Here is a 15,477-nt window from a genome sequence, read left to right as displayed (position 1 = left end):
GCCTGGTATCTGTTGCTCCTTTTCTTCAGGCTAATTTCAGCCAAAAATAGAATTCCACCCCCTAACTCCTAAAATATGCAAATATTTTACCAAGTCAAAGCACCTGGCTTATTTCTGTGTCCCCCTCTGTTTATTTTTTCACCCTCTAGTGTCCCCATCTTCTCAACGGAGTTTGGACAAGGATCTGACTGGAAAAGTCCTCGTAACAGTGGATCTGATTAAAGGCGATAGTGCAGTAATGTCTGGGCTGTATGAAGCTCAATGCTGCCCCCTGGTGCCCAGACTGTTACAGCCAGTAAGCCGCAGGGAAAGGAGGCAGGAGGCACTTGAGGTAAAAAAATAAAATAAAACCTCTCTGCCCTGCTCCCCCCTACCCCACTATCTCTGAACCTTTTAGACCTCCCTCTAGAGGGGAGGAAGAACACAGCAGGATCCCTACTCACTGACTGAGGGTAAGCCCCGCGGCTCCTCCAGCAGAGGTCTCAGACTCTGTGGTAGAGCCTGGAGAGGGATGGAGGCCATAGTGACAGCAGCAGTAGCCCAGTCCACCCTGCACCTGGAGACCCCAAATGGTTTCTTCTGTTTTAAGTGGAGTCAAGACTGCCCTTCTAGTGTGAATTCTGGGGTCTTCAACTCAGTTAGTTAAACGCAGGCCTTTTTCTGCCTGAAATTCCACCATTTGTGTTCAGAGGTCTTCAACAAATGTAGGATGGATGGGTGGATTCAATCCCTTTGCACTGAGATATTGTCTCCAGAAGGTTTGTGCTGTTAAGTACAAGGGGCGATGATTTCATTGGTTTTTCTAGTTGACTGGAAGTGGGACTACAAAGAGGAATGGTATAGGGGAAGTTGTGTGTGTGTGTTTGTTTTTGTTATGTCCATATATATCTTTACTACTTACAAGAACCTTGCATATATATTTTAATTTATTGGGGTGACATTGGTTAATAAAATCATATAGGTTTCAGGTGTATGGTTTCTATAATACATTCTCTGTACTTTCATATATTTTTTATTCTCAGACCCACCCTGTGAGGTAGGCAGGTTTCAGTTATTCATTCTAATGAGGTCTTTTCTCCAGAAATACTGAAGAATGCTTTTGGATGCTAGTTTTCATGTACTTCGAGAATAAATAAAAGTTTTCTACTGGTAAAATCTGTTTTTCTGACTAACTTTTGTTTCAGAAATGCCATTAAACACTTCTTATTTTCATAGTCCATCTAGAACCAGCAACTGGAAATAGAATGGGCATGTTTCTTCAAAAGTGATTTTTGCATTGTGTGACAAATGATAGGCCCAAAGGCGAGAACAGGCCTGGTCCAGGCAGCTATCTTGCGGTTTCCACGCTGCAGATACAAGGTAGTGTTTCTGCCTCATCGCTGCCACTGTCCCCCCACCGGTAAGACCCAGTGACGAAAGGAGTGGGAAGGGTAAGTTTTGGTGTGTTGGGACAATGCTCTAACCAACTGAGCTATCTGCCAGGAGGAAGGATAAGTTTTGATCCAGAAGGATCTCAAGAGATCAGATGAAGGGAAGGAAGGTCATGAGGGAGTTGACGGGATCAAAGAAGGCTTCCTGGAGGAGTTGGCATTTGACAAAGGGCTTGAAGGACAGAAAAGACAGCGATGATGTTCAGGTAAAAAGAAAAGTCTGAACAGAGGTAGAGGCGCATCATGCTGCCAAGAGGGCTCCAGTGTGAGGAAATGAGGGAGGCTGTGCTCTAGCAGAGCCAAGGCAGAGGACACTGGAGGACTTTGGGAGGTGCTGTGTCACACCAAGAAATTAGCACTTTGCGGGCAAAGCACTAGACTGTGAGCTGAGGCCTGGGTCCCAACCCAGGGTCTGCTCTGACTAGGCTTCCCTTCCTTGGTCTTGTTCTCTGAAACTTTCTCTAGACCCCAGTGGGGACCATGGCAAGTTCTTGTCAGGGAAATACCCAGGAATCACAGCTCACAGAATGATTAAGTAATCAAATCTAACTCCCTCAATTTGTAGGTGAGAAAACAGAGCCAGAGAGGGGAAGTAATTTGCCCAGCATTGCATGGCAAGCCAGTGGCAGAGCCAAGACTGGAACCCACACTTGCAGCCTCTCAGCTTGGGGCTCGTTCCCCTCTGCTGCAATCTGGGATAGCATCTGGGGGACTGGTCTGGAGGAGGACAGCTGGAGGCAGAAGGCCATCAGGAGGCTATAGTGCCGCCTAGATCAGAAATCACAAGGCTGGCCAGTAAGAAACGTTTATTAAGCCCTTCACCCTGATCCCCATCTTGAGTGGCTCTGAGTCCACGGATGAAGCACCTACGAGGACAGAAAATCTACAAGGAAAAGGAATTTGGTGGGCTTCCCGGAGGAGATAGGAGGTGGGTATGGTATTCATGAGAAGGAAGGGGCATCGGGAGCAGACTTGGGTAAGGATGTAGGAGGGTCTCCAGAAGAAACGGCTTGTCATTTGGGTTTCCTCTGGTTCTTGGTCAAGGTCTCCACCTCCTTCATGAACCGAAGACAGAGTTCCTCTTCCCATGGCAAAGCGATGCACTGCACAGCCACTGGGAGCCCCACGGATCCTTCCACCGCCTGCGCAGAGAGAGTGTCTGTAAATCAGAGCCTGCTTCCTGCTCACAAGCCCCTTGCCCACCCTTCCTCACCTCCCGCAGGTATGCATTAATCCAAATATCTCATCTCTAGTCCATATTAAGATAGAGATTTCCTGGATCTCAGAGTTCCAGACTTCCTCAGCTCTCGGTAAAACCTGGAAAAATTGTTCTTTGTCTACAACTCTCCAGGGTAAAACTTGTTCCTTGTGCGAAGAGCTGACTATAACAATGGAATATAAAACCAGGTATCCAGCCAATGTTCTTAGCACAGCAAAGAAGAATGTGCACGTCCCTGATCCAGAGCCTAGTTGTGCTTCTGCAGTGAAAGAGGTGCCTTGACTCCAAACACAGGCCCAGGAACGTGGGGGCTGAGCCTGAGTGCCTGCTATGAAATCCAAACATATTTGTAGGAATTTGAACATGTTTTCATTGCTTTCTGACAGCAATTTTCCAGCACACTAGTATGCAGCAAGAATTTTTAAAGCATGCAATACCTGACTATTTAGTCAGGGGCACTCTCTTAGATTGTCAAATTAAAAAAATGACAGGAGCCAACACAACAATAGCCATCTGGTGTGAATGCCTGTCTTTTTTTTTAATCCTCATCTGAGGATATATTATTGATTTGAGAGAGAGAGAGAGAGAGAGAGAGAGAGAGAGAGAGAGAGAGAATGGGAGAGAGAGAAACATCCATGTAAGAGAGAAACACCAATCAGTTGTCTCCGTTACCTCCTGTACTGCAACCCAGGTATGTGCCCTGACCAGGAATCAAACTGGCCACCTTTTGGTGCACAGGACAATGCTCACCCAACTGAGCCACTATGGCTGCACTATATATATCACTTTCAAACAGCTCCTGGAACAGAGTCAGAGCTCAAGACACATTAGATAGTGTAATTATTATTATTTTCTCAGCAGTTCCACTGGGTAACTCTACCACTAAAATCAATTTCCAGTCCTGGCCAGGTAGGTCAGTTGATTAGAGTGTCATCCGATATACCAAGGTTGCGAGTTCAATCCCAGGTCAGGGCACATTCAGGAATCAACCAATGAATGCACGAATGGAAGAACATATCAATGTTTCTCTTTTTCTCCCCTTCTTCTCTCTTTCTAAAATCAGTAAGTAAAAAATAAAATAAAATAATTTCCAGAAAAATAAGTTACTTAATGTCTTACTCAGACACATGCATACTTTTCTAAGTCAGTCTCTCTCTCCCTCTCTCTCTTTCTCTCTCTCACCCAAGTCAGGGTTGTTATTTTAGACCCTGCATTAAATAGGCCCATAGAAACATTTCCTTTTGGTAAGTCACCTCTGAATTAATAATAGTAGCATCTATTGAACACTTCCTACATACAAGACCTTATACTAATTGCCTCAGTCTTTTTTGATTTAACCTTTAACATTACTCTGCAAAGTAGATTTTTTTTTATTCTCGCTTTTTTTTTTACTGACAAAGAAACTGAGGCCCAGAGAAGGGCAGTGTCCAGTTGTTTCACAGTAAGCTCCTACCCCGGGGCCTTCGCCCTGATCCACCCTCCTGCCTCTGGATTGGACTTTCCTTGCAGAGGTGTCGAGTAGACCACTGTTTTCATAAAGTATTCTCCCCCAACAAGGACAGAGGATGACTTGGAGCTTAAATGGGTGTCCTCAGGGATGGGGTGACACTTCATCACTTTAGCAGAAGTGATAAAGGCTAAACCCTGGGAATGCCCAGACCCATCCCACCCTGCCCTCACCCATCCGCAGGGACTGAGGCAAGAATCAGTACTGGTCTGTGCTCCTGGGGGAGAGGGAAGGAGAGGGACACTGACCTCCTTGAAGTTTCTGTCATTACTATCTCCGTAGTATCCCTTGTAGAAGGCCAGCTCCTCCTCGTCCTGTAGTGTTACGGTGGTGACGGGCACCACGCCAACAGGGAAGTCCAACACATTGTACAGGCTGTTGTAAGAGCTGCTCTCTGTAGGAAGATCCAGGTTAGCCCAGGAAATCACCAACTCCCAAAGACTCAGGTGGGGAAGAATGTGATGTGAGTAAGCACTCCCTCGGGTCCTTCCCAGAACTGCATCCCTGTGGGCTTGAAATAGCCCCAGGAATCACCTGACAAACACTCTCTGCTCTTCCCAAAAGGTGGGGGGGAAGGAGAATCCCCATTGTCCAAGCCTTACTCAGTGCCAGGCACTGTGCTGGCCTCTCTACATTGCTGATTCTCTGAATCCTCTCCACCCCTGCGAAATGAAGATCACTATTCCCTGTGTACAAATGAAGAAACCCAGGTGCCAGACAGGTTAAATGGTTTTTCACAGGCTGCACAGCTAGTAAGTGGCAGAGATTCAGCTCATGCCCTCCAATACACTAGGTTTCAAGATGGCTGGCGTGTGCAGTGTAAACCTGAGTTGAAAAGACTTCTCCATGGCAACAGCCACCTGTGTGCAAGGACTGAGTATCACAGCAGTGGTAGTGATGCCTACAGAGGACAGCAGAGAGCAGAGCACGGTGTGGGTGTGCCTTTGGGCAGCCACTGTGGGGGACCCAGGGGAGAGGGCTCCAGGCTTGAGGTGGGTTTTCATTCTGCATTGACATCACCTCTGACACTTGCACCTGTTCTGGGCACGAAACCCAGTGATGCCTCAGACACTGACCTATGCTGAGGCCTGCATTTCAGGTGGGTTGGGCTGCAGACACCTCTAGAAATGGGGCAGCACAAAGCATGCTAAGAGTGAATGCATATGCTCAGTGAAAGAAGCCAGACACAAAAGCCTCATATTCTATGATTCTGTTTATATGAAATCCTAGGAAAGGCACATCTATAGTGAGAGAAAGCAGATTAAGTGGTTGTGGGGGGTGAGGTTAGGAAAAATTACAAAGGGACATGAGAGAATTTTGGTCGGTGATGGAAATATTTTATATATTTATTATGGTGGTGGTGATGCCACTATATACATTTGTTAAAATTCATTAAATTGCACTCTGTGAATTTTATTGCATGTAGGTTATACAGATGGTCCCCAACTTATGATGGTTTGATTACATTTTTTTTTTTACTTTACTTATACATATTCAGCAGAAACCAGCTAAACCAGGTGTCCTCAAACTACGGCCCCGCGGGCCACATGCAGGTGTTTTTGCCATTTTGTTTTTATACTTCAAAATAAGATATGTGCAGTGTGCATAGGAATTTGTTCATAGTTTTTTTAAAAACTATAGTCCGGCACTCCAACGGTCTGAGAGACAGTGAACTGGCCCCCTGTTTAAAAAGTTTGAGGACCCCTGAGCTAAACTAAGCTGACGTTCACTAGGTTAAATGCATTTTCGACTTAGATATTTTCAACTTACAATGGATTATTGATACATAACCCCATCTTAAGTTGAGGAGCATTTGTGCTTTTTTCATTTTTAAAGAAAATAGAAATTCACTTTAAAAAGTTCACTTTTAAAGCAAATGGAAATTGAGAGTGTCTGCTAACAGGTACAATATTTCTTTTTAAGGTGATGGAAATGTTCTGGAGTAAGATAGCGGTGGTGGTTGCATGATATTCTGATTATACTAAAACCATTAAATCACACACTTTAAAATGGTGAATTTATGCTACCTGAATTTTATCTCGATTTAAGAGAGAAAAATGTTTTTAGGTGAATAAAAATAAACATCAAGGTCACATAGGCGATGGCAGGACTCAGAAGTACTTGACTTCCTGCCTAACCCACCAGGACCCAGTGTCCTCTCACCTGATGCTTTGGCGGGATAGCCTATATAGAAGGCAGGGTCCAGATCTGGCGCCAGCAGCACATCCAGGTCCAAGGACCTCCACCTGTCTATGAACTCTTGCTGATATTCCTGTAGCAACAACAGGGGCAGGAGGGATAAGACCAGCAGAGGTCACTGTTTGCAGGATAAGGTCAGGTGCTGCCAGGCTGGGTTGGGTTAAGCACCAGGAAGAGTTCCCAAGCTATGAGATGCAGACTGAGATATCTGGGAATGGTCAGGGTCTTACCAGGGGCTAAGGTAAAGGGATAGGAAGGGGAGTCTCAGACTACAGTGATTTGGGGACAACATATAATCCAGGCCCCAGAGAGATGGACTAGATTAACCTCATAGGTCACTAAGCCTTCCCATCCAGGTCCAACCAGGCCTCCCCTGCAGGCCAGGACAGAGCTCTGCCCCCTGTCTGGCCACTCCTGTCACCACCAGGCTTCTGCTGCCCCTGATCCAGCAGTCCCTCAAGGTCTTGCCAGGCACACATCACCTGCACTGCTGTGTGCTGCTCCCACAGTTTCTTGGGTGTCCTGGAGGAATGAGGAAGACACTGGGAAGTCCAAAGGTCAGATTGGGAGGATCTTCTCTTATACAAATGGGGCATGATGCCCAAGTGGCAGGGCCTAGACTCAGTGCAGGCTGCACATCAGCTGCTGGGCTGGGAATATCCCTGTGTCTTGTCCCCTCACCAAGACACCTTGCCTGTCCAATGTTCCCAAGAGTACACATCCTCTGGTCAACACCCCACTACCACCACCAGCCACAAGGACTCAGAAGTGCCCCCCAAAACTATAGTTTCTTTCTTCACTTGTGAGGCTCCAGGTCAGCCCTCAGGTTACTCCACCCCAATTACAACCAGCAAATCAACTCCACTCCAAGCCCCACCAGACCAAGCCCAACAGCAAACCCAAGCCCAAATCAGAATTCTCTTCAACCCACATCCTCATCCCAGTTCCAACCTTAACCCCAATTCCAACTCAAACCAACTTCAACCCCAGCCCAAATCTAACCTCAATTCAGACCCAAACTTTTACCACAACCTAACCCAATTCTAGCCTAAACTCAGAGCTTAACTCCAAATCAAACCCTAATCCCAAACCCACTCAAAGGTCTAAATTTAACCCAGTGTCAGGCATGACTCTAAAACCCTAATTAGATCCCAAAGTCTAAATTGCCTTTGCCCTAGTGAACACCAAGTCTAACCACATGCCCCTCACTCAGTTATCACCACCCCATGCAAAACCCTGGCGAGCTGAACCTGAAGAGACTCAACTACTCACTTCACTCCACGAATCATTTCCAAACTCTGGGCAGTTCGGGGAGCCTAGAGATAAGGAGAGAGGGGGACACCAAGTTCAGAAACCACAGGCCAATGCCAACCTGCCCTGAGTGAGGGTCCAGGAAGAGCAACTCTGCTCGGTACACTGACATGGAGCACTCAAGTCCTTCATAAGCCACTACCACCTCACACAGCCCTGAGCCCCCTTTAGGCCCTCACCCCTCTCTAAATCCCCTTCCCTTTCTGTGAAACCCCTTCCTCTCTCTAAGATGTCCTCCCCCTATCAGAGCCTCTCTGAAGCTTCCTCCCCTCCCTGAGAACACTCCTCTGTTCTGGCCTCATTCCCTTCTTTTAGCTCCTCTTCCTCTTGAATCCAGCTCTGAGTCACCAACGTTCTCTGGATCTCATGCTCCTCTCTGACTCTACCCCACTCCTTGAGTCAACCTCCCCCCCTTCTGAGCTTCTTCCTCTCTGGGCCTCACCCCCTCTGAATCCCTCCCCATCCTAGGCCCACACTCACTATGTACTTCAGGATCCTGGCCAAGATACACTTCAGCAGGTCTGGCAGGCGGAGCTCGGTGACTAATGCCTTCATGCAGGGATCCACAATGTCTCCCTCACTGAGGAACCACAGGCACATAGCTGGTCAGTTACAGCTTTTCAGTCATGGACCGACTCCCACACCTGCCCAACTCCCCCTCCATAGATAAGCCACAGAGGGAGGTCAGACCCAAAGAAACACTTCTCTTACCACCACCACCAACCTGGAACATATACATTCTGAAAATGAGGCCTGAATAGATGACTTAAGGTCACACAATTAGCCATTGGCATCCCACCAATCCAGGCCCACAGGTCCCCTCCCCCACTCCATTTCCACCATGGTTCATGTCTGAGTCCCAACAAACACGTACAGCTTCTCGAGAAGGGTGGCCCCTCCATCGGCAAACAAACCCCCTGTGTAGAGCTGTTCTATGGCATACTCTATCCGGGGGATGGAGAAGGGAATGACCTGTGGAGACAGAGGTTGAGTCAGGGCCTGGAGCTTTCCCCACCCAGCCCTATTTTCTCTCCACATCCATCAGGATCTAAGGAGAGAAAATCACATCACTCCTCATCTCCTTCTACCTCAGCTCCTCAGCAGGGCATGGTAGGCCTATGGGTGGGTGCCATGCTCACTCTCTCATAGGAATGTGATGGGAATTCGACCAGGCCCTATTTCCTGCCTGCTCCACTGTGACCCAGCCTCATACTAAATGCTTTACATATGTGAGCTCATTTAATCTTCAAGCTGCCCCATGTGGTAGAAAACTGAGGCTCAGTGTGTTAAGAGAGTGGTCTAAGATCACATAGTACGTGTGTGGCCAACCAGCAGTTCTCAAAAGGGAGGCAGAGCCAGGACAAGCCACTGGGGCATGAGAGGCAATGGAGGAGGGGGAGGAAGATTTTGAAGACAGGACGATCTTTATGGCCATTTGAGGCTGAAGGAATTTTAAGAGTGAATCCCTGAGTCCCCACCACTGAAGGGAGAAGGCAAAGAATTGTGATGCCTTTCTCACAGGGTGAGCCTCCCCCTCCTCCCATCCCTACATCCTCCCAATCCATATTCTCCATGGAGCTTAGGGAAAACACAATGATCTCAGCAGCCCAAACTCAGATATAATTTCCTTTCTCTTCAAGAATGGTCCAGTACAGCTTCCTTACCAGTCCAGCCTTCTCCCCAAACCCCACCCTGCTTCCCCAGGGTTAAGTAAGCCTACCTCATGTCCTGCATCGTGGAGCAGTCTGCAGGTGAGCCTCACAGCCCTGGCCATGCTAGGAGATGGTTGAGAGAAGCCATCTGATTCATAGTAGCCAATTCGAAGGGGCCGGGTACTGGAGTATATCTGGGGGCAAGAGGAGATGAGTAGGGCTCTGATGGGAGATTGGGCTGGGGACAAGGTGATCTCACTCTCTCCAGGAGCCAGACTTATAAACTGGGGCCTTGAGCCACAGCTGGCCTTACCCATGTATAGGCTTTCCTATATACTTTCCAGGCTCTAGGTCCTCTGGAGAACCCCCTGGAATAAGAAAAAATGGATGGGGCCCTAGCCAGTTTGGCTCAATGGATAGAGTGTTGGCCTGCAGACCAAAGGGTCCCAGGTTCAATTCTAGTCAAGGGCACATACCTCAGTTGCAGGCTTCTCCCAGGTCCAGGCCCTGGCCTGGGCGCATGCAGGAGGCAACCAATCAATGTGTTTCTCTCACATCAATATTTCTCTCTGTCTTTCCCTCTCTCTTCCACTTTCTCTAAAAATCAATAGAAAAATATCCGCCAGTGAGGATTAAAGAAAGAAAGAAAGAAAAATGAATGGGAATGTGAGTGACTGGGTGGATGGAACAGATAGGTAGGTCAATTCATGAATGAGTGAGTGGGTGAATGTAAGAGAAGGTAAATGGGTGGGTAGGCAGAGATTTGAATAGATAGCGGAGTAGGCAGATGAATAGATAGTTGGAGTTGAATGGGTGGGCAGATAAATAGATGAATAGACACGAGTATTTTTAAGCTAAAGACGTTTTAGGACAGGATAAGGATGGAGAGATCAACAGAGGCAAAGAATGGATGACAGACGATGATAATAGGTTGATCATACCAGGATGTGTGTAGGGAGTTGAGCATGACTGAGCATGTGGGCAATTTGCTTGCTGCACCTTGGGCTAGGAAATGAGATCTTCAGAGGGGTTGGTAGATAGGTCAATGAGGAATGAGGGGAGGGGAGAGGAAGGAGCCCTCCAGGTCTGTTCCCCAACCCGGCTTACCTCCTCTCTGAAGGGCATGAAAGGCACAGTGGGGTCCAGCCGGTGCATCTCTTCACTCAGCAGGGCTCGCAGGCACAACGCCAGGCTGTCCACATCCCGGGCCATGGGGCCAGCCACGGTGGCCACTGCACAGCAGAGGGGAAGGAGGCATCCTTTCTGCTCTGGGGACCCCCCACTGCTTGGCCTCAGAGGGTGGGGCCCAGGACCATGATCAGGGTCAAAGGAAGAGTTCATGGGGCCATTCTGGGTCAAAGACTGAGGACAGGTGGAGTTGATAAACCTGCCAAAGCAGCTCTGGTGCCTGGAGGGAGAATCTCATCTGGGACAGAACATCAAGAAACCAACAGGAAAGATTAAAGCTAGATAACAGAAAGCACTTCTCAGTGGGGCAGAATCACTGGACTAGGGAGGCCAGGCAGAAGCCATGAAGTCCCTTCTCCCAGATGCCTTTATCACCAGTGGGGCTGATCTATCTGAGATCAGGGCTGAGTGAAATGTCCTTTGGAGAAAAGCTGGCAGGTTTGTTTTTGAATAGGCACAGACGGGAGCTTACCTGATTTCTTGCCCTTCACAGCAGAGGAAATTCCTGTGTAGCTGCAAATCCCCACCCACACAGAGCCCAGGTCAGCACCTGAAGGGAAGGGCCTGGGTGCCAAGGAGGCTTGAGCACCCAGCCAATGCACTCCCCCAGGGCTCAGCACACAGGTATAAGAGCTGCTTCAACTCTCTCATAACTCACTATTACCCATAACATAAAGTCTGATCTCTTTGACTGCCCTTCAAGGCTCTAAAGTATCAACTTCCATAACTTCCTCTTCTAGTTCTTCCATGAACACATATTGCTCCAAGCAGTTAATTGCTTACAGATACAGCCTTCTGGACTCCATACCATCTCTGCATGTCCATCCTTCAAAACAAAACTCAAATACTGCTTCCTTCAGGATGCCTTCCCTTTCCTTGCCCTGCCTCTGAAAATTCAAAGTCTTGGCTTTTACTAGTAATAAATCTCTGGTGAAAAAAATGTTGGCTTCATCCTGTGAGATCCCACAAGTTTTGACCCTCTCTTAGATCCCCAATCACTTTCTGACTAAGCCAATCACTGTCTGAGACCTAGCCTCTGCCCCTGTTAGACATCCAAATGTCTTAGTCGGAAAGTGATTGGGGCTCTAAGAGAGGGTCAAAACAGGGGTCACCATAAAGTAGGTACTCAGAGTGGAGTTGAAAGATGAGTGGATGGATGGATAGATGCAAATGAAGGCAAATATGGATTGATGGATGGGTAGATGAGTGTGATGGATGGAAAAGATGAATGAATAAACAAATGGAAGGAAGAATGTATAAGTTTTTCAAGGGCTTGGTTATTTGACTCTTTTAGTCATTGATGTATCCTAAGTACCTAGCATACAGACAGTATCTGGCACAGAGCAAATATTCAATATTTGTTAAATAACTTAAATGGTAGATGAATGGTGAAATTGATGGATAGAGACTGGGATGGTGACTACATGGGTGGATAAATGGATGAAGGATGGATAAATGGATAAATGGATGGATTGATGAATGAATAAGAGAAAGTGTAGGTAAATTGATAAATGTAAGATGATTCAATTAATGAACTAATGAGTTAATGAATGAGTGGAAGGTCTATTCCACTGCCACCTGTAACAAACATGGTATATTTAGCTGTGGCTGAGGCAAGAGTTATTTGAAACCCTCCTACACCACTTCCCCCTAGTACTAAACTGAACAGAAGATGTAATTTTCCCCTAGTACTAAGCTGAGTGAATGAGCATTAATGTGTGGAGCAAGCCCCTCTGTTCCCCAGGCCCCTAATTCCTCTAGGCTGGGCTGAGCCTACTCTTCCCACCCCCACAAGCACCACCACTGAGTACCTGAGGCGGTCTCTTGAGGTCCGGAGGCCATAGACACCACAAAAGCCGGATGGTATGCGGATGCTGCCCCCTGTGTCGGTACCCATGCCCAGGATGGAACCCCCTTTACTCAGCAGAGCTCCTTCACCCCCTGAGGAACCTCCAGGGGTCTTCTTTAAGTTAAAAGGGTTCCGGGTCTGTCCATAGATGGGGTTGCTGCATTCAAAGCTGAGGGATGCAGAAGAAAAGAGGATGGGAGGTGAAGGTTTAACTGGGAAATGTTGCCCCTTCCCCACATACAGGCTGACCACACGGCTGCTTCAACTCATGAGCTCCTCCCAGGGGCTGAGGAGAGAAGCCGCTGCTGCAGGAAAGACCCATAGCAGATACCAATCACACCTCCTAAAATAAGGAGCAAGGAGCCCACAGCTCTGTGTCAGAAAAATGGACAGGCTAGCCCCAGCCAGTGTGGCTCAGTTGGTTGAGTGTTGTCCCCTGCACCAAGAGGTTGCACGTTTGATTCCTAGTCAGGGCACATACCCAAGTTGCACGTTCAGTCCTCCATCAGGGTGTGATAGGGTGTGTGCAGGAGGCAACTGATCTATGCTTCTCTCTCACATCAATGTTTCTCTCCCTCTCTCTCTAAAATCAATTTTTTTTATTTTTTATTTTTTACTGGATACACTAAAGCAGGGGTCCTCAAACTTTTTAAACAGGGGGCCAGTTCACTTCCCTCAGACCGTTGGAGTGCCGGACTATAGTTTTAAAAAAAACTATGAACAAATTCCTATGCACACTGCACATATCTTATTTTGAAGTAAAAAACCAAAACGGCAAAAACACCCGCATGTGGCCCGCGGGCCGTAGTTTGAGGACACCTGCACTAAAGGATGAATGGGGAGGAGAGAATACAAGATGAGAAGAACAATTAGAGACAGAGCTGGGAGAGAGATAGCGACTTAACTTTTCAGAACCTCCAAGCCCAGGAGCCTTTAGAGACCATTGAGCCCACACATGAGGAGGAAACTGAGGCTCAGAGGGCACAAAGACTTGCCCAAGAACCTTCGCTCTTGAGGTCTGCATGACTGATTCCCACATCACCCTCTACTCTAAATCAGGACTTTAAGGTGCTGTTTCAGTCCTGGGCCTGGCCCCAGCCCCTTCGCAGCCCCAGCCCCAGTCCCCTCCCCAGCCCCAGCCCCATTCCCCTCCCCAGCTCCAGCCTCCCAGCCCTGGCCCCGGCCCCAGCCCCAGCCCCAGCCCCAGCCCCAGCCTGCCCACTTCAGAGACCTGAGCAGTGTCTGGGGAATGTTGGTCTTGACGAAGGGAATAGCCCCCTGGGCCTTTAGCACTTTCACAAGGACCCCATCCTTGGCTGCTGGCTTCTCCAGGAACTGTGCCAGGCCACATGTAGAGTCATGGTCCTGCAGGGAAGTGACATTAACTCCAGTCCTTGGGGGTAGGGTAGAATCACACAGTGAACAGACTCTCTTCTCCACTCGACCCCCACCCACATCCATTCTCACACCCTCTGAGTCAATGCCCCACCTTAGGTGGATTCACAGGTGGCAGAAGAACATGGTGGTTAAGAGTTTGGGCTTGGGTTTGAACCCAGCTGCTGGGTTCAGTCCCCATTGGCCACTTTCTAGCTGTGCATCCTGGACTAAGTAACTTGCCCATGTCACACACTCAGATATTCACAGGCTCAGTGGCATGTGTGCACCCACACATACATATACCTGAGCATATACACCCCAGGACTCACCATGCAGTCATAGGGGTCCTTGAGACTCATGGGGACCCCATAGAGAAGGCCTCTCTCACTCTTCTTGCGCTTCTTCAATGCCTGCAGTTGTTCCTCACATTCTCCCAGGAAATCTGTCAGGCAGTTCACCTCCTGGTGCACCTTCAGCGCCTGAGCAACATCAAGGGAAACCAGGTAAGGGCTCACATTGAGGCCAGGGACAGAACATTCAGTCACCACGGCCCCTCCCCCCACCCTGACTCAGAGCAGCATGAAAGTGACAGATGACCGTAGCATGAGCACACTCCCAAGCTCCCTGCAGCACCAAAGTTACATCTGCCCTCCAAGTCCTCTAAGTAGAACAATGACAGGTGACATTCCCCACTCCAGCCCAGAGGCAGGTTTAAGTCCTGACCCTGACCCCTAACCCCACCTCCTCCAAGTAGCTACAGAGGACACTCTCCAGACTCAGCTCTTCCGCCTGCAACTTCTGAGCCAGCTCCACCAGGGGCAGCTCCAGGATGGGCTTGGGGTCCAGGCCTGGCTCCTGTGGAAATGAGGTGGGAAGGACAGATATCAAAGACTGATTCATTCAGACCCACTCCCACACACTCAACATCACACCACATATACTCCATGGTACACATGCACATGTGCTCAGTACATAGCTATCCCTGTGCTCACCCTTAGCATTAAAAACATTTATTGGTCTGTCTCTAGGTTGGCATGAAAGACCTACAGGAAACAGATATTTTCTTCTGTCTCTGCTTCCCCAATGTCCAGCCCAGGGCGTGGCACAGAGGAGAGCCTGACCCCTAGTGTTGCTATTCAGAAGGGGCACAATTGGAGTGGGAGTGACATTATATGCATATCTTGAGACTCAGGGGTTATGAAAATGAGGTTCAGCTCTGTGTGGTTTGCCTTCAGGGGAGCAATCCAGCATCCCACATTTCCTTCTTATTTAGTCCTCCCATACCTGCTGATCTGACCTTGGGAAAGGACAAGAGTCTAGCATGCCTGGCAGGAAAGCTGGGACCCAGCCTTGACCACACCATGGGTCAACTGGATAAGCCAGGGTGGGCCCCTTCCCCTGCCATGGCCTAGGTGTCCTCAGAGAGGAAAGGACTAGAAGTCAGTCATTACTCAGTCATGTAGGATGACCACAGAAGGCCCCCCAGCTGTTCTGAGCTTGGTCCTTCAGGGAATGATGGAAAGCCTGACACTAGCCCCTCAGGACTCCTGTCAGGGGCAAGTATGACATGACAAGGCCCTAGAGCACAGCAGGCATTCAGGAAGGCAAAGTTGTCTTCCCTTAGTCCTCAGCCCCAGTCCAGACCCTGAGGGACACAGAGAGAGCACTGTTTGCCCAAGGACACACAGCTAGTAAGTGGCAGAGCCTGGATCCACATGCTTGCTGAGTCATCCCCCCATGGAGGC

At 48.5% G+C, this 15,477-nt stretch overlaps 1 protein-coding gene across 1 annotated transcript; it reads right to left on the bottom strand.

Annotated features, from left to right (window-relative positions):
• Positions 1-2,227: 2,227 nt before the first annotated feature.
• LOC307103493 (fatty-acid amide hydrolase 1-like) lies at positions 2,228-15,055 on the bottom strand (the record flags this gene model as incomplete). The annotated part of the gene is made up of 15 exons (XM_079777853.1): positions 2,228-2,572; positions 4,405-4,550; positions 6,320-6,428; positions 6,838-6,877; positions 7,628-7,671; positions 8,147-8,246; positions 8,541-8,638; positions 9,387-9,512; positions 10,426-10,550; positions 10,979-11,019; positions 12,318-12,524; positions 13,587-13,720; positions 14,062-14,211; positions 14,474-14,587; positions 15,017-15,055. 15 exons carry the CDS (start codon positions 15,053-15,055, stop codon positions 2,444-2,446), a joined length of 1,602 nt encoding a protein of 533 aa, XP_079633979.1. The 3' UTR covers positions 2,228-2,443.
• Between the last annotated feature and the right edge of the window lie 422 nt (positions 15,056-15,477).

The sequence above is a fragment of the Cnephaeus nilssonii genome (assembly GCF_951640355.1).
Source record: "Cnephaeus nilssonii genome assembly, chromosome: 7".
Taxonomy (NCBI): Eukaryota; Metazoa; Chordata; class Mammalia; order Chiroptera; family Vespertilionidae; genus Cnephaeus; species Cnephaeus nilssonii.
Note: the sequence above shows the minus strand (reverse complement) of the source record. Positions and strands in the feature narration are given on the sequence as shown.